Source organism: Falco rusticolus, chromosome 3 (assembly GCF_015220075.1).
Source record: "Falco rusticolus isolate bFalRus1 chromosome 3, bFalRus1.pri, whole genome shotgun sequence".
Classification (NCBI taxonomy): Eukaryota; Metazoa; Chordata; class Aves; order Falconiformes; family Falconidae; genus Falco; species Falco rusticolus.
In genome coordinates, this window is record NC_051189.1 from 22,124,285 (window position 1) to 22,143,973 (window position 19,689).

General features: G+C 36.8%; 1 protein-coding gene across 2 annotated transcripts in view; it reads left to right on the top strand.

Annotated features, from left to right (window-relative positions):
- Positions 1 to 19,689, top strand: part of CSMD3 (CUB and Sushi multiple domains 3) — a 720,137-nt gene that overhangs the window by 229,671 nt on the left and 470,777 nt on the right. For both annotated transcript variants that reach the window (XM_037381737.1, XM_037381738.1), the window contains exon 6: positions 11,004 to 11,116. In XM_037381737.1, the coding sequence (XP_037237634.1) occupies positions 11,004 to 11,116 (113 nt within the window). The remainder of the gene's footprint in view (positions 1 to 11,003; positions 11,117 to 19,689) is intronic.

The window sequence follows — 19,689 nt, forward strand, 5'->3', positions numbered from 1 at the left end:
GACATCTCATTAAATCTTTTTCTGTAATACAGATATACCAGTATTATATATGTTAATGCTGCATAAATATAAACTGCAGTTAAAATTGTAGGAAATCCACAGCTCTGAAAATACTTTCACGTTTCTTGAGTATTTATTTACTTTGGAAATACTATCAGTAAAAAACAATTTATAGGCAGTTATCCATCCCATTGACCTGTCTTATTGTGCAAATATAACTGAAAATGTCTATTAACATGTAACATTTTTTTGAAATCTTCAACAAAATTCAGATCTTGAGTTCTCAGTTTAGAGAGTAACAGGTGTTGTAAGAGATAGAAGAGGATTTTTTTGGTCATTGAACGATATATGTCCCAGTGTTCTTGCTCTGAAATGATTTAATATAATTAGGTTATAACATTTTTGGGTGGGTGTGGGTGTTTGAGGGGGTAGGGAGGTGGGAAGAGAAAAACAAAAAAAAGGCCAGTACTCAAAGTTGTAGTGGGATACACATTCATGTTTATAATGACTGCCATTAAGGCCCATTAATCTCATCAATGGAACTAGAAACATAAAGGATATTGTTAGGCCTGGTCATACAAAAAAATTGTTTAGTGCTTGACCAAAGGGTTAATGGTTAGGTTAGTGTCTGAACCTCAATGTAAGTGTTTTACTAACTGTATTCATGGGACAAGAGGGATATGTTAACTTAAACATTAAATCCTTCAGGATCTTTCAAATCAAGCTATGTGTTAAAACCCTGTTAGTTTCACCTTTACTTCTTTAGTGGGAATCTGGTTCTTTCTAAACAGATTTGGATTTATTAAGTCAGAGACTTGAGTGTTAATCTTGGATCCATTAATGAGTGTCCTTACATCTGCATTGTAGGGCTGATCTTTTTACAAAAGATGTTCATTATGAAGCTTGTTACAAAAGCTGTTGTTTTATGACATAAAGGCAATCAAGGAGAATAAAGGAAGGGATGCTAGAAATCTTTGCTAATGAGTGTATGTCATACACAAGTATAGGAAACACAATAAGCTGTAAGTGGTTCATACTTCACATTTGTGTTTAATTTACCTGTTCCCTAATTTAACCAAAATTTAATCAAAAGAGGTAAGTCACTGGTCAGGTGCTGTTGTATTGGATAGGTCTTTCCCTCCCCTCTCCTTTCAAGGAAGCAGAAGTCTTGTAGTGTTTGTATTATGCTATGTAATTATTAAGCCCCTAGCATGTGCATGTACATGGTTAATGTAAGCTAAACCTTATAAAAATATGAGATAATTTGTCCTTTTTTAAATCAAATATTTATACATAGTGGTTTTATTTTAACAAGCAAATAATACCAATGAAAAAGATTGCACACAGCTGCAGTTAGCATGAAAACAAACATTTAGATTTTGTAGTGCATATGTATGACGGATGAGATCTATGTATACACCTAGTCAAGCTAAGACGTAAGTCTGTGTTAGCCTAAGGTTTTGGTAGTATTGGCAGGGATTTCAGCCGTGCTTATAGATGGGGTATTGACCTCAAATTCCTTTTATGGTGAACTCCATTTCTGTCAGTGCCCAGGCGTGTGAGAAAGTGTAGGAACTATATGCTTCATGAAAAACTTTTGTGTAAGAACCTTTGCTTTAATTTTTCCAACAAAAATACTTCCTCTGTTTGGAATATTTTGGGGCATTTTTCATGCCTAAACTAAGGCTTGTTTTAGTGGAGCTTGCGTGCTTGTTGCTTGATAATAATCTTTCTTCAAAACTAAAATGCACACGTTGTGCAAACAAATCTATTTCACTGAAAGAATACCTGATTCAGTGTCACTGATTTCTGTTTCAAACAAAAAAGTAACACACAAAATTTAAATACTGCTTCCGTTCTGTAGAGCCTTACACTTTTACTAATCCCTTGATTAGCAGGAAACGTGCATTATTTCACTAAGTACTTCATTTTTTCAAATACAGTTTACATTAGATAACAAACTGTTTAATGTTAATGTTGTTGACTACGCATAGTGGTAAGACACTGTCAATCTCTGGTTCACAATTAATGATCTGAAGATTCTCCATGAACATTTCTAAGAGTTTATGAAAGACAATTGCAGAAGGAAAGGTTACTGCCTGTTGACTTAATTTTGCTATGCAGGATTCTGTGCAGTTTGAGGGGGAGCTACACCTTTTGAACTATAATAAAAGAGATGAGGCAGCTGCATTTCCATTATGGTAGATGTGGTGTTTTTCTTTGAATGTTAGGAAAATATTGTAGATGATGCAGTGTAGCTATGCTTGGAATAGTAACTGGCACAGAAGTAGGTTGTACTGCCAATGCATTGTGGTAATGGTGAACAGCTTCATAATTTGCTGAGAAGATAAATTGATGTGAGAAAAGGAGCAGTTATACGAGCAGAATAAGCCATCATTTTCTGCCAGTTGCCATTATAAATTCTGCCAGCTTGCAAATCTGCTTTCTGAGAACAATCCTATAGAAATCATGAACTGTAAAGATCAGATTTTGGGTCACAACCCCCCCCCTCCCCCAAAAAACAAAACAAAACAAAACAAAACCAAACCAAAAAACTACAGGCTTGGGGAAGAGTGGCTGGAAAGCTGCATAGTACAAAAGGACCTTGGGGTGCTGGTTGATGGCCAGTGGAACATGAGCCAGCAGTGTGCCCAGGTGGCCAAGAAGGCCCACAGCATCTTGGCTTGTATCAGAACTAGTATGGCTGGCAGGACTAGGGAAGTGATCGTCCCCCTGTACTTAGTGCTTGTGAGGCTGTGCCTTGAATACTGTGTTCAGCTTTAGGAGAAATTTCTTCACTGCAAGGGTGGTCAAGCATTGGAACAGGCTGCCCAGGGAGGTGGTGGAATCATTATCCCTGAAGTTGTTTAAAAAATGGATAGATGCAGTGCTTAGGGACATGGTTTAGTGGTGGACTTGGCAGTCCTGGGTTAATGGTTGGACTTGATGATCTTAAAGGTCTTTTCCAACATAAATGATTCTATGATTCTATTCTATGATTTTAGGAACTGTGAATTTAATTAGAACTCAGATGATACCAGAATGTGCCTATCATTTTAAGAATCACGTTATATATAAACTATACCTGTCAAGGATAGATGTGTTAACAAATAATTTATTTGATAGGTAAACTTAACTAGATATTAGCTATTTTAAAAATGAGACAATTTTTTACCATGAGCATATTTAAATACCTGGAGTGAAGTTTTCTCACTCTTTGGATAGCAAACTTGCAGATTATTTCTTCCGTATTTTTGTGATTATTAAAGAGAAACCTTATTATAAGCAGAGTATATGCTAGTCAAAATAGGTGCTAGGAAATGTGTTTTACAGCCTTATTTCTGTTTCACTTGTTCAATAATACCTCTTCTAGTGATACGTTTATTCTCAATTATGTAAGCAGTGAATGGCTGTTACCTCTAAATTGCTTAACGACTAGTTACAGGGTAAGAATTTAAATAGAAAAGCTATTTTGTCTTGCATCATTAGGTAATAATATTATACAGAGGAATAATTGTTCCAAAAAGGACAGCTAATTAGACCTCTACCTACCAAAGAGCAAGTATCAATCTAAAGTATACTTCTTATATTTGTAACAAGATAGTTGCAACAACTTCAGTCACTTTATGGCTGTTAGAAAGCCTGTTTCATGCTGAACAGTGACAATGCAGAAAGATTTCATGTTTTCTAGTCAAAAGCTGTAGTCTTCTGCCTCTTACGCTGACCATGTTATAGTGCAGTTCTCACTTTAATCAGTACAGAGAAATGTGCAAATGCAATTTAATAGCTAGCTAGAACAGAAGAATGCACCATATAGTAAAGCTAACCAGAAAAAGAAATTAATCTGATTTCTTCTTTTTATTTTTTTTCCTCCCCCTCATGAAATTCTGCATATCAATATTGTATATAACTTTATGAAATTTCCAGTGGTTTGGAACAAAACATTTTTATACTGACTGGGTGGCAAATCAGGAAAAGAGAGCCAAGAGGTGCACCGAGCCCAACAGCTAAATAAGCAGGCAGTTAGGGGGCCCATTGCTAGCCTGACAGCCATGCAACAAAGTAGCGCCAGGCTAAACAGCTGGCAGAACAGCTAAGCGGCTGACTGGCCAATAAATGATACAAGCAGTTTGCTTCTTCGGCTTTAAATAAAGATTTCACTGGAATGACAATTTCTATAGATCTTACTGACTGTCATTTCATATCACAAATACCAGTTCGATATTAGAACTATTTGGTAATAAAATAATTAATGAGAACAGTTCATTGGCATAACAATTAGTCTTTCCCCTATTAACACAAACAAAGAAGGCCGCTCTGCTTAGACAAATGATGAGTGTGGATCTTCAAATCTGGTATCTCTCTCTGCCAGATGCTGTGTACCACTAAAATGCAGATTCATGGGGGAACTTGGCTGTCAAAAAAGCATAAATAATCTTGCAAGAGAGTTGGAGAGCTGAGGTTTCCATTTTATGTCTTCTGCCTACACTCTAACCTTTGCAGGCTAGAACAGTTTTCATTTTCCTTCTGACTTGATAAATAATTTGATCCTTTTGCAGAATGGCACATTAGTAACATGAATGGTGGAGAGTGCACATAAATGAATACAGATATTTTTATCAAAACTGCCTCTATGCCTCTATGCATGTGCCGAGAATGATGAACTTGAGTGACATTTTTGGATTCTTAAACCTTTGTCTGAAACAAGGATTAAACTGATATATTCAGTTTCTTGGATAAGTGCTGTAACTTCTTAATTAGCAATATTTATTTAAAAATATCAAGAGACACCATAAGTAGTGTTTCTGATTATGTTTTGCATACTTTTTATTAGGGATAGTATAACTGGCTTGAGCATGTCACAGGACTACGCAGAATACCTAGACTTTACATACCAAATGGTATGAGACCATTCTTCCTTGGAGTGGTGTATTTACAGGCTCATGCAGAAATGACTGGCAATTCTGTATGGCAGAGGTTATGCGGAGGACACCAAAAAGATGTACTAATACAAGAACTATTACTAACTAACTAATACAATACTAACTAAAACTAATAAAATAACTTCCTTATTCATAAACCCAGCATGAGTTTATGAAAGGCAGGTCCTGCTTGACTAACCTGATCTCCGTCTATGACAAGGTGACCTGAGTAATGGATGAGGGAAGGGCTGTGATGAGGGAAGGGCTGTGGATGTTGTCTACCTGGACCTTAATAAATCCCTTGACACCATTTCCCACATCATTCTCCCAGAAAAAACTGGCTGCACATGGCTTGGACCGGTGCACTGTTTGCTGAGTAAAAAACTGGCTGGATGGCTGAGCTCAAAGCATGGTGCTGAATGGAGTCACAACCAGCTGGCAACCAGTCACAAGTGGTGTTCCCCAGGGCTCAGTACCTGGACGTGTCCTGTTAAAATCTTTATCAGTGATCTGGATGAGAGGATTGAGTGTACCCTCAGGAATTTTGCAGATGACACCAAGCTGGGCAGGAGGGTTCATCTGCCTGAGGGTAGGAAGGCTCTACAGAGGTATTTGGGTAGGCTGGACCAATGGCTGAAGCCGGTTATATGAGATTCAACAAGGCCAAGTGCCAGGTCCTGCACTTAGGTCACAACAACCCCCTGCAATGCTACTGGCTTGGGGAAAGGTGCCTGGCAGAAAAGGACCTGGACATGTTGGTTGACAGCTGAATTGAATGTGAGCCAGCAGCATGCCCAGTGGCCAAGAAATCCAACATCATAGTGGCTTACTAGAACTAGTGTGGCCAGTAGGACTAGGGAAGTGATTGTCTCCATCTACTTGGCACTGTGAGGCTGCTTCTCAAATACTGTGTAAGTTCTGGGCCCTTCACTTCAAGAAGATATTGAGGTTCTGGAGTGTGTCCAGAGATGGGCAATGAAGCTGGTGAAGGGTCTAGAGCACAAGTCTTATGAGGAGCAGCTGAGGGAACTGGGTTTGTTTTGTCTAGAGAAAAGGAGACTCAGGGAGGACCTTATTGCTCTCTGCAGCTCCCTGACAGGAGGCTGTAGGCAGGTGGGGGTCAATCTCTTCTCCCAGATAACAAGTGACAAGGCAAGGGGAGATGGCCTTAAGTTGTGCCAGGGGAGGTTTAGATTAAATAGTAGGAAAAAGATTCTTCACCAAAAGGGTGTCAAGCATTGGAACAGGCTGCTCAGGGTGGTGGTGGAATCACCATCCTTGGAAGTGGTCAAAACCCACATATATGTGGTACTTAGGGACATGGTTTAGTAGTGGACTTGGCAGTCCTGGGTTAATAGTTGGACTTGATAATCTTAAAGGTCTTTTCCAACCTAAATGACTCTATGATTGACCACATAATTTTAGAAACTCATAGTACTTTTTTTTTTCTTTACATCAACATCCAAATTCCTTGAATCTAGGATTTTGAGTAAATTTCTTAAGCTTAAAATCGATTTTGTATTTTCTCCAACAGAAATAAGATCAGCTAGTGTGCTCTAGAGCAAGTATCTGAAGGCGCTGTAATAGCCTGTGATGACAGTCAAGCATATTGTCATTTTTCTTAGTTCCTGAGGGAGAGGGTGCTAGCACCGTTTCAGAAACTTGGAAAGTGGTCTGAAAAATATTCTGGTTTCAGATAGCATGCTTGGGAAAAGATGGAAAGAAAGCTGCCTCTAAGCTTACTCTTTCAGAAGTCTTCCTCACAAAAGAAAACCTACACAAGACTATTAGTTATTTATTTAAGGTGTTTAGGTGGTGGTTGTCCCCCCACCTCCACGCCCCACCCCCCACCTCCACCCCCCCACACCTTTAAAATAGTTTCTGAATTGCTTGCTTTATTAATACAGCTGACTCTAAATATGCCTTGATCATTGTCTCCAACAACACTATACCAACTGAAAATCTGGAAGTGAAGCTAGGCACATTCCTTAGGGCTGAACCCAAAAGATTTTTGCTTTATCTTTAGAATGGAAGCATTTTTTTTCAGTGTTATGAAGGTCACTTCCCCATTCCCCTCTGGCAAAATTCAGAGGTAAGGCTATAATAATGTGGGGAAATCAGAACTACTTCCTGATCTTGGAATCATGTACACACTAGTGAAATAACGTAAAAAGTGAAAAGGAGTGTAGAGTACAGGATGAACAGGCCTTCCAAACTTTTAGGTAGGCAAGAGAACCTGTGGCATTTAGCATTCATTAATATTTTTCATACTGAGTTTTTAACTGTAGGCTTATGTCTCATCTGTCATCTAAAATGTAGGCAGAAAAAGCTATTCTGTTTGCCATAGTATTTTGAGAACAATTGTTGAGCACATCAGAAATACTACCATAAGATTGATATTTTGGTCAGTCCTGCATAAGAATTAAATAAGTTTGAATAAATGTCCTGAGTTTTGTCTTTGAAGGAATGATAAATTGATTGTAGAATAAGCTCATCACACCTTTCAGCATCTGCAAATGCACTTGTACTAGTCACCCACCAAATTATTTTCAAAGATATAAACCCACAGAAAACTGGACTTTCTGGTCATTGTAAAAGAAGGATCATAACACAAGGTTAAGAATAAAATCTAAAAGTCCAACTACAATCTCCAGCTAAATTTTGAATTGAAAATTTTGAAATCTATGGAATAAATAACCTGAATTTTCTTGGTGTGGTTTTCAAAGCTATCAAACATCTTATTCATTGTATCGTTTTTAATTAAACAGACTACTAAGAGAAAGACTTAATGAAAGCTCTAATATTTGTTTTGTACAGAAGAAGATTGTTCCATATGAACTATTTATTAATACATGCTAGTTTGTTTTATTGGCTTGTAGTCATCTCCTTCTCCAACCCTTCCTCCCCAGTTCTCAAATGCAAGTGTCATAGAAATTGAAGAAGGGGAGATTTGTACAGAAGCTTACTTCTTGGTTTACCTCAAGTCATAAAATGAAACAGAAATCTTTCCTTTTGAAGGAGCTAAGAATGGGTGTAGTGAGTAAGGGGATATTGTGCTTTAAAAATAAGCATGCTATAAATTTAAATAATGTGATCATATGTTAGAGGAACGACTGATACCAAATAGAACATGCACATTCCCTGGGCTGGATGTCCTAAGCAGAAATTAAGTTTAGGCTTTTGCACCTGAAAAAAACATTACTTTTCACAGCCTGAGCTGACCAGCTTATTAGCTCCAAGGCAGGACTAAGCTCAAATGTAAGCCTAGACACTGTATGAGAAGGAAAGAGCAAAAATTTCATCTCCAGAGAATTGCTATTACTTTCTTGAATTTACTGCTAATTTGCATTAGTATTTTGGCTAGCTGTTCTCTTGAATACTGCCATCACAATATGATTACAAACCTTGAAATCAACGTTAAGCCACAAAATAACTCTTGGGAAATGGTTTGAACTTCAGGTGGGCAAATGCTTTGTGGACAAGGGTATACACTGATGGCATTGCATAGAATAGCGGATGCCACCATTCTGTCTGCTTGAAGTTTTGCTCTATTACTGGTGATATCCCAAACACTTAATGCAATAAATTTATTTTCAGAAATACTGTTTAAACAAACTGAGATGTCTAATGAGAATATGCTGACACAATTTGAAGTGGAATAGAGTCAAAATATTTTATTTACATAGTGAAATACTTAATTTTGATTTATTTTTGTATTTTGAGTGTATCACATTTGTTAAATTCATATTCATCTAACTTTACTACACATATTTTCATAAGATGGCTGAAAAAACCCCACCACTTAACACTAAAATAAAAATGAAGTACTATTTCAGCACAAGGCACCATATAAAATTCTTCAGACCTTTTATTTGATAAGGAGTTTCAAATTGTCATTTTTCTTCTACCTGAAACAAGAGAAAATGACTTTTTGCAGAAAACTCAAAGCAAAAGTTTCAGCTGAATAAAGAGAAGTAGGGGAGGACTGTACATTCCAGAAGACTATGTGCAGCCATTCACCAGGCAATACTGATTTGATTTTAGTTGTAAAAAACAGAGCTCTGAACTTGTCGGTTTTTTTCTCACAACTTACTTTTAGTTGCCAGTCTACTAGGTGATTGAAGTTGCTTTCCATCTATGTGTATGAGTTTCTGTCTATAAAATGGAGATAACAGTATTGATGATGACATTATTGCGTTTTGCAAAGCCACTTCAAAGGTTAGCTAAAACGTCCTTTGTAAAAGCAAGGAATTTCTAGAACAGAATCCACTCATTCTCTCACTTGTGGATTGTGGATTGCCTGAATAGCTTTATGTCCTGTTTTGTTGGAGACATTTTTCCCTTCCCCGCCCTGCCCTGCCCTCCCCTCCCTTTGCCCTTGCCCTTCCCTCCCTTTGCCCTTGTCCTTGCCCCTGCCCTCCCCCTTCCCCTCCCCCTTCCCCTCTCCCTTCCCCTCCCCCTTCTCCTTTCCCTTCCCCTCCCCCTTCTCCTTTCCCTTCCCCATTCTTTCCCTTTCTTCCCCTTCCCCTTTCCCCTCCTCTTCCCCACCCCCCCTTTTTTTCCCAAAATAGCAGTGTCTGAACATAAAGCTGTATACTTGTTGGCTGCTATTTTATTCTAACTACACAAATAGCTCTGTTTAGCAATAAATAGAAGGACATAGATGAGTATGTTGACATCCTGAATGTGTGACTTATCTTTCTGGTTTTGCTGAGAAATATATCTTTATTTATTGGCATGATGGAAGATTGTTTATCTAAAGCTTATTCAGCTTCTTTGTAACTATAATGCCTCATTTAATGAAAAAGAGATAATTTCTAATCCAGACCTTCATAATGAGCAAGCCAAGACAAAAGACTACAGTGATTGGAGTAATGTCCTGATGTTAAACAACACACAGAAAAATAACAAAACATCTAGATAATTTTGTATAGTTGGTCTAGTGGCTCAGAGTTAATTTTCTTCATAGAAGTCCATACAATGCTGTGCTTTGGATTTGTGACTAAAGTAGAATTGACAACACACCAATGTTTTGGCTATTGCTAAGCAGTGCTTGCACAGCATCAAGGCTTTGTTGTTCCCCTCCCCACCCCCCCCACCCCGTCCCCACAGTGAGTAGGCTAGAGATAGACAAGATATTGGAAAGGGACAAAACATAAACAGCTGACCCAAACTGACCAAAAGAATATTCTATACTTTATATACGTATATCTTCACATTCAGCAACAAAAAATGACAAGAGGGGCTGAGGGGCAGGTAGCCATTGCTTGGAGACTGACTTGATTGATCTAATTGTAGGACATGGTTAATTATTGCCCTTGTAGCACTTCGTTTTGTTTTTCTTTTTTTTTTTTTTTTTTTTTTTTTTTCTTTTTTCACTTATTAAACTGACTTTTGAAGAGGCTTTATTTTGACTCAGGAGTTTTCTTGCTTTTGCTCTTCCTATTCACTGCCCTGTCCTGCTGTCAGGGGCGGGGTGGGGGGAGTGAGTGAGTAGCCCTGTGGTGCTTAGCTGATAGCTGGGATCAATCCACCACAATTCCCTACTCTTGTACTCTTAATAACTAATTTTCAGATTCACTGAAGTAATGGAGTATTTTTTATTTCTTTGAACCCTGGGTTTAGAAAAATACTCTTGGAAAATAGGTGCCTACATTATAGTTGTAGATGGTGGCCTGCATACCTTAAGCTTTCGTTTCATCTCTTTTATATGAAAGTAACAGGGTTCAGTGCTTTTCCTGGTGCCCTTGGCAGTGTTCTGGCTAACCTGTTCACTGACCTGGATAGACACAAACTTTTTATAGCCTGAGTGTCATGTGCTTGATCGTGATAGTGCTGTGCCTTACCAATAACGTGACTGTGTGGTTTCTGGACTAGCACTGATATGTATCCAACACTTGGTCATGCATAGTGGGCCATCTTGTCTGTTCACGCTTGTCACAGCACACCATTCATTGATAAATAAAAAGTCCCACAGAGGGCATGTCAATGAACATGTGTTTGAAAACAAAAGTTTTCCATACAAGACCTGATAATTTTTAATCTTTTAATAATAAAATTTATTTGTTTGTTTTAATTCAGGCTTTCTGGAATGAATATTCCTCCTCCAGTTATCAGCAACAAAAACTGGCTCAGACTACATTTTGTAACAGACAGCAATCACCGATACCGTGGATTTAGTGCTCACTACCAAGGTACATTTAAAGAAACATATCTTTTGTTGTGGTTGTTTTTGTTAGAAAAAAAAAGGTGCCTGAAGTTGTAGAGGAAATGGAAAGGGCCATTTAAAAAAAAAAAACCTCATAAAGGTATAGTTTGCATAAATGATAAATACAGCTGTGCAACCTGTTATATCAAATCACAGTATGTTAGAGTATGGGTAGTGTATTATATAGTATATCTAAATACAGTTATAAAAAAAATATACCAGATGTCTACTTCACTTTATACTGTGCAGGTACTTGGCTTTTAAAATGGTCCTAATACTCTGAAAGGTCTTGTGTAACTGATACAGAAATAACGTTATCGTTATAATATGTATTTGCCTCTGTGGTTCTATAAGTCATGCTTGTAAAACAGTGAGTAAGTTTCTATTTGCTAATGTAGCATTTAATCACTATTATCTCTTACTACTTATTTCTGAATGTACTATTAAGGGTTTAATTAACCTGTAAGATTCTTATTCACTGTTTTTATGAACAAGCATTATTTTGAGTAAGAGTGAAAGCATCTGAAGCATTAACTTGGGAATATCACCATTTGGAACGAGGTCATTCTGAAGATGAAGTGCTAATGAAAACTAACTTTGTTAGTGTAATGTAATACTGTCTGTTTTTTTCACAAGCATTACTGTAAATAGTATTTTTCAATATCTACAGCCTATCAATGGACCTTCAGGGAACAGTAACCCTTTTTGTGCTTTTCCATTTATCTAATAAAAAAAGAAACAAAAACCACGTCATTCCGAATGAGATTTAGTTCAGGAATTTCTTTTACAGTTCTCTGTAGGAAATTTAGCATAGGAGCATGGTTTTTTTCAGAATCTGATAATATTAATCAACTAATGTAAAAATTGCAATTATCAAAATACTAGGACTAACGTTTTAATGTAATTGTTCTTTTATAATAGTGAGCTTTTTACAACTCTGTGTGATTGACTCAGGTAACATATACTATGCAAGAGCAGAATAAATTTGATCAAATTCAGCAAGTATTGTATATCGGTGTCTGGACTTCCCAAGTTCATAGATGTTCTGGAATGTGTATTCTGAGTGAATTTAGGTAAAACGAGCCTTCCTACTGTAGCTCCAGGGCTGTTATAACTGTTTATGAAAAGTACTGACTGATTTTTTGCGTAGTAACCTTTATACCAAATTTGATAAACCATACTCTTTACCAGGGAATTGGTACCTTATGGGACTGCTAAAAGATATAAACTAGGAACTTTCTGTATTAGGTCCTACCACACAATTGAGAAACCATGTGATAACTGTTTTGGTTGTTTATGAGTAATAGTGTGGATTGTTGAGATGTTAATTTTGAACTATCAAGAAAAGGACAACAAAGTATGTCTCAGATTACACACCTGCTTGCATTCCTGATGAAAGTGTGAGGTAATAGGTAATGGAAGAGAACAGACTTGTTTTCTGCAGTTCACATAAGACATGTGAGTTGGTAGGTCTAGGAGATTTGAATATGCTGTGTATCTTCTATTCCTCTTTACCACCTAAAGGTTGTAATGATTTCATTATGGGTTTTTTATTGTTATATTAGTTTGCTTATTTGATTTTTAATGGTATATTGCTAAATGTATGTTAAAGTGAACTCTACACTAAGTTGTGAAATGCTGTGGTAGTCTACCATGCTTAAAATGAAGAAAATACCTTTTTACAGCTCTTTGGGGGGGGGGGAATGTAGACAATAAATAATTTCAGCATGTAAAAACATTAATTGTGCATACTCAAGCAAATATGATCAGTAAAAATTAACCTTGATAGTAGAAAACAGAAAAATGTATTGTCAGGTAATAGGGAGGAGTGGTTTCTGTGTTGATGGTAGGCAAAAGGAGAGCATGTGAGGAAATTAAATAAACATTTCAAGAGTATTTCATATATTTAGAAAAAAAATAAAAGTGTGTAGCACAAAATACTTTAATTTGTTAAGACATGAAACCTTTATTTTTTCGGTTATAGACAACCCTAAGCTGTTTTTAAAAGACGATTTTCAAACAATAATTTTACTGGTGTGCTGATATGAGTTGTCACAAAAGCAGGTAACTGATAAAAATAAAAAAAATGTATTCCATAGAGCCATGTAGTATAGGTGCACGTACTTGTTTTTCTTTTCAATAATTTATTTCTGCATCACTTTTCAGACACCCTGTCTGTTAATTCTTTCAATAGCCTGTATTATCTATCACAGTACTACACTGTAATAACTGCTGTAAAAAATTCCTCTTTCCCCTGCATAATTACCATAGCTATGACTGTAACCTCTTTCTGACATCCTTCCTTGAAACTTAATCTTTCCTACATAGTACCACTATAACCAGAATTAGTTATTTCTTACCACTTCACCTAGTTTAATTTTCTTTATTCTAATTGCATCTTTTGAAAGAGTCAGACTCCAAATTCTGAACTTCAGAACACTGTAATTCTTAGTGCATCACTGCTTGGTATTTCAGTACTCTTTTCACTTGATTGCTCCCTTGGCTTGCTGATTTTGTTTGCACAACTGCACATTTTGTGCTAGTATGTTTGGGTAGTGGCTCGACCCAGCATAGCAGCAAAGCACCCCTTAGCCACTCACTCACTCCACACCCACACTGGAACAGGGCAGAAAATAGGAAGAACAAGAGTGAGAAAACTCATAGGTTGAAATGAGGATGGGGAAAATCACTTGTCAACTACTGTCCTGGGCAAACCAGCCTTAATATAAAACATTTAATTATTGATCTGAGTATCAGGAAAAAAAAAAGAAAAATAGTTTAAACAATTAGGAAAAACACCTTTCCTCTCACCTTTTGCAGGCTTAATTTTGTTACAGACACTTTTCCTTCCCCTTCCTCTATCTACATCACAGATTACACTTTGTCTCTTCAGTGACGTGATGGGCTGGGCAGTGCAGGAGGTTCAGGTCAGGTATAGGAGTTTCTTTCTGCTGCTCCTTGTTCCTCACTCTTTCCTTCTGCAGTTCCTTCCTTCTTATTCATTTCCTGTGCTCTGATGTTCTTTGACCATGGGCCACAGTCTCTTAGGAGAAGAACCCACTCCAGTTGGAGTCCTGTCCTGTTGAGTGTGTTACCAGCACTGGAATGGAGCACTCCTGCTCTGGCCTTGTTCCTTTCTCTCAGTGTTTATTGCCTTATCTTAAATACATTTTCACAGAGATGCCACAAATTCTGCTGATGGGCTCAGCTGTGTCCCATGGTGGATACATTGTGGAGCCAGGTGGAACCAGCTGTGACCAACATCAGACAGGTCCTCACCTCCTGTCACAGAAGTCACATTTGCAGCCCTCCTCCTCCACTAGCAAACCCCTGCTATTAATACTAATTACAATAAAAATTGTTGGTTGTTTTATTAAAAAAAAATACTAAATAAACACATTCTATGGATACTTTTTAGGTGGGATACGAAATAACCAAATCTTACTACCTTCTTTTTTGCAAGACAGGCTCACATGGCCTAGCTTAAGCGTAATATGTAAAGCTACTGTAGCCTAGACATTTGAAAAGACCGAGTGATGCAATGCGAAGTCTTAAAATCTAGATGCATTAAAAAACAAAACAAAACAATCACCAAAAGAAAACCTAGGGTATTACATAATCTTTCATAAACCTCCTTTTAATTTCATTAAACATATTTTGCCTAATTTCTTGTTTAAGGCCTTGCAAATACCTGTGAAAATGTTTAAATTGGTTTTACAGAACAAATGAAATTTACTGAGGCACATGAAACTATGGGAAACTCTGAGCGTCATAAAAATACATTGTCATGCAGGTTGTGTGTATTAATTTCTTTTAATAGGCATTTTCATTCAGAAAAGATATTGAATTATGTAATATTTAGAAGATCTTGGTAAATGATAAATCAAAGTGATATATGTCAATTAGAAGAGTACCCAACTTGTGGTGTCATAACCAAGACATTCTTGCTCTTCCTTGTCTGATCACTCGTCTTTCAGCACTTGGTTCTATTCACTAAGTTATTTGTCTCAATGTTTTCTGTCCTTATTGCTTTGTTAAAACTCCTTTTGGGTACAGAACTGTTGGATGAAGTAGAACTAAAGCTTCTCTGGATCTTCCTGAAGCTGCTGCTTCAGTGTTTCTTGGCACTGGCAATCCTTTTGCTGTTTCTAAATTTAGTTGTGATTTTTTACTCCATCCATTTGCAGTTCCTGTAAAAGCTCCTTTTGCTTGCTGCTTTCTGTTGGCTACTCTTTGCACTCCATCACTTATGTATGAATCCATAATATTATCTAAATGGACAGAAGGGATTATGTTGGCTTCACAGCTGCCAGTCTTACAAGCTGGCATACACAAATTTCAATATTCTTTGTGTCAAGCATACCCAGACTCTGAAAAGGCTTTTGGAAAAGAATTCTTCATTTTCTGATAGTTAAACATGGCTTTAAGTATCCATAACTTTGCTATCTTTTGAGATAGCATCCTTTCTCTCTCTCTCTCTCTCCCTCCCTCCTCGTTTAAAGCTCTGGAAGGTTTCAGTAGTAGACCTACAGCTGCTACTTATTTAACTTGTGAAATCCATTTCTTAACTTCTTTTGCTTCCTTTCCTCTTTCACTTTCCCCTAAGCCATGTAAAAGCTTCTGTTATGAAAAAAATAGTATCAAATATACCAATTGAATGCACAATTGCATCTGCCTTCCATTAAGAATCTTTGTTTATAGGAAAATACAGATGACGAGATGAAATATATCTATGAGCTTTTCAGAACAGAATAAAATTTAGCTATCATACTCATGTTGAAAAGCATGCAAATGGTTACTCTGCTTAGTACCTGACAGCCAACTATGTAGATCTGAAGTTGGATAAATGCCAGCACTTTTAATGAGTGATGCACTATGGAGAAAACAGATGTTGAAAAGTTTTCTTTTTCTCTGCTTGGTTTTCCATTGTTCTTTTTCTTTCTGGCATTTTATATATGAACAGAAATGTATCTTCATTCAGAAGTAATTTAAGCGGTTAGGCTTTTCTTAGGGTTTTTTTGTTGGTTTTTCTTTGAGAGAGAATTTGAAGCATTTGGCAATCAGGTAAAGAACAAAAGTTAGTAGTACTAAGCTGCCTCAGAACATCACAGCTAGAGTTGCCAGAAGGGGAAAACTGTCTTTATCACTCTTTTTCAGAACATCTAAGAATTTAAACAGAATTTGTCATACATTCTTCATCTCAAAAGCTGTTGTAACAAACAGTATACAGTACTACTGCCGGAAACCCCAGCAGTCATAATGAAGTCTTAGGTGAGTTTCAGGTCAAAGACACCAAAGTGTAGATTGTATTGTACTGTAAGCTATAGGTTTAGAAACCTGTAGGTATCTAAATATCCATGAAATTTGGGGATCTGTGGGACATTGTTCGGTTGTACATGAATATATACATATGTGTATGTATATAAGTGCACTGATGTAAGAAATCACTGAGGGTATCCAAGATACTTTCATGTCAGTGGCAGGAGTATAGAGACTCTTCTGCCCAACAAACCAAGGTGTTGCAAACCAGTATGTTACAGAGCAATGAAACTGCACCAACACAAACTATGTATGGGCAGCTGAATCTTCCCCATACCTAGCTAATCCTGTCAGTGCAGGTTGCGGTGTGTTTCAGCTGACAGCATGGTAGGGAATGGGTAGAGGTGCTCTAGAATAAGTGAGACATCTGCCTGGTGTGGGCAAATTAGAATTTACAGAAGACCATGTGCTGTGGTTTAACCTGGCAGGCAGCTAAACACCACATAGCCGTTCACTCCCCAGACAGCAGGATAGGGGAGAGAACTGGAAAAAGGGTAAAACTCGTGGGTTGAGATAGGGTGTTTAATAGGACAGAAAAGGAAGGGAAAATAATAATAATGATAAAAGAATATGCAAAATAAGTTACACACAGTGCAGTTGCTCACCACTCACTGACCAATGCCCAACCAGTCCCCAAGCAGCAGGCTGCCACCCCCTGGCTAACTTCTACCAGTTTTACTGTTCAGCATGTTGAGATGTGGTATGGAATATCCCTTTGGCCAGTTTGGGTCAGCTCTCCTGGCTGTGTCTCCTCCCAGCTCCTTGTACACCCCTAGTCTCCCTGCTGGCAGGTCAGCATGAGAAGCTGAAAAGTCCTTGACATAGTGTGAGCACTGTACAGCAACAACTAAAACATCAGTGCGTTATCAATGCTATTCTCATCCTAAATCCAAAACACAGTACTATACCAGCTACTAGGAAGAAAATTAACTTTATTCCAGCTGAAACCAGGACACCGTGCCATTCTGGGAAAGAAACTAGAATCCAAGGAAGAACACCTAAAATAGCAAGAAACAGCATATAGACAGCTGTAATGTCCTTCCCAAGGGGTGTACTTTAAGATGAATTAAACCACAACATTCCACTGACTACACTTAGTAGATTTCCATTTATTATAACAGTTTATAGACCTAGTGCAACTACAGACAGGCAGAAGTAGGTGTCTTAATCTCAGGTTGAATCTCACATAATGTGACTACTCAATTACTGAAATGGGCTTTTACTACTAGGCATGCTCAGGGGCTTGAGATTCCCTGGGAGAAATTAAGGTGCTGCATCACTTGAGTTACATCTGTGGAAGTCAGATAGTTTTTAAATAAGGGCTGTGTCTGCTTCTGCTTAATGTAAGTAAGTTGCTGGTTTCGTTGATAACTTATTCAACAGATTATGGATTTATGAGGTTTTTTTGACAGATACTTAATTCTTAGAATTGTAAGTCTGTGATTGCTCAGACCCTGAACTCCTATTGTCAAAACAGCCTGGATGGCTTCCTGATTTTGCAGTGGATAGAGGAAAAAGGAACTCTTCTCTTCACAGAATGAAAAGAAATTACCAGAGCTTCTGAGTGGATTATTTTTATTTTTATTTTGTCTACAGGCATAACAAGAACTTACATTACATACATTGTCACACAAGTAAATGTTTTTAGTAGATTTTCACACTCATGGGTCTTTTAGCTCTGCTTCATCTTATACTGAACTATACTTTCTGAACAGATCTTTCACCTTTGCATTCTTGAGATGTCTTTAATTCAATATACACCCACACAATGACAGTGCACAGAAATACATTGATTTTACTGTAGTCAAGTGAGAAAGGAGAAAAAAATGCTGCATTTTGTTGACCCTCCCCCATTTTAAAATAAGTATTTTTAAAATTCTCCAAATTATAGGTTTTAATAACACCAATGTTGGCGGTTAGTTAAATTAGTTCTGATACTGTATACAGATCCGGAAAGATCTGTATCTAAAATTTTAATTCCCTTCTTTCTACTTCAATTGAGATCATCAGTCATTAAAAAAAGTCAATAGAACTAATGTTAAATATGAAAACATGGTAGTCTGTGCTAATGTCTAAATTGATGGGTTGTAAATTAATTCTGAAATAAATGTTAAGTGATGCAGTAAAGAGTACTTCCCATTTTTTAATGATTTAACAGATGTTTCTTAATTTCATGCTTATCCTAAAGGAAAATCTCTAATGTTTTAGGTGCATTCAAACATTTTAATATCTTTCTGTTTCATTTACTATTCTACACACTTCTGTTCTTTGTTTACAAAGGAGCAAAGGATGTTTTATGTACGACTGACTGTAATTCCATCTCTTCTGTAGAAAGAAAAAAATGTACTGAATTACATTTTATTTCAATCTAAGTAATACTTAGAAAGAAAATATTTTCCTCACTCAAGTCAAATTTTGTTGGAAGGCCAGGAATTTATAAATTGAAATGAAAATCAACTTTTCAAACAAGATTAAAAAAATCCAGGAAAATGGGATGTTCAAACTGCAAAATCAATAGGTAATGTGAACAGTCCTAGTTTATGGAAAGGAAAAAATATATTTAAAGATCTGTGTGGTTTTAGTGAACCAATTCATATGTATATATGTGAAGATATAAATAAGTATTTATATAAAAATAAACATAATATCTATAATTATATATACATTTAAATATAATTATGAATATATAAAGTATATATTTAAATTAATCACCAAAGGAAACCAACTAAAATTCAAGAAAAAAACTCCATTAAAATAAATATTCCCTGGTCATGGAACTCTTCTGATAATAGTACATGAAGTGTAGAGTTTATAGGACCTTCAAAATACTTCATTTTGATAAGGACAAAACGTGAATAGATTAACCTGTGTATCTGTATGGTTCATGGCCATCAAACAGTGTAATATATTGCACTGATGACCTGTTCATGTCAAGATGAGAAAAAACTGAGGGAAAAACCTGGGATAAAACACTTGAGTACATTCAGAATATTTAGTGTATTGAGATAAACTGTTGGAACACTTGGTTTCCCTTTGAGAAATACTGACATTCAAATCCTCCCATAATATTCCTGGGCTTTTTCATTAAATGACTTATTTTTTTCTGTAGTGAAAATTATTTCACTATAATAAAAAAGATAAGCCCATCTAGTTAGTATTTTAATAGCTTTGACCATTAGAAAGTTTACTGGACACCCAAGGAAACAAATCTGAAGTGGTCTCACTTTGGAAAACACATTT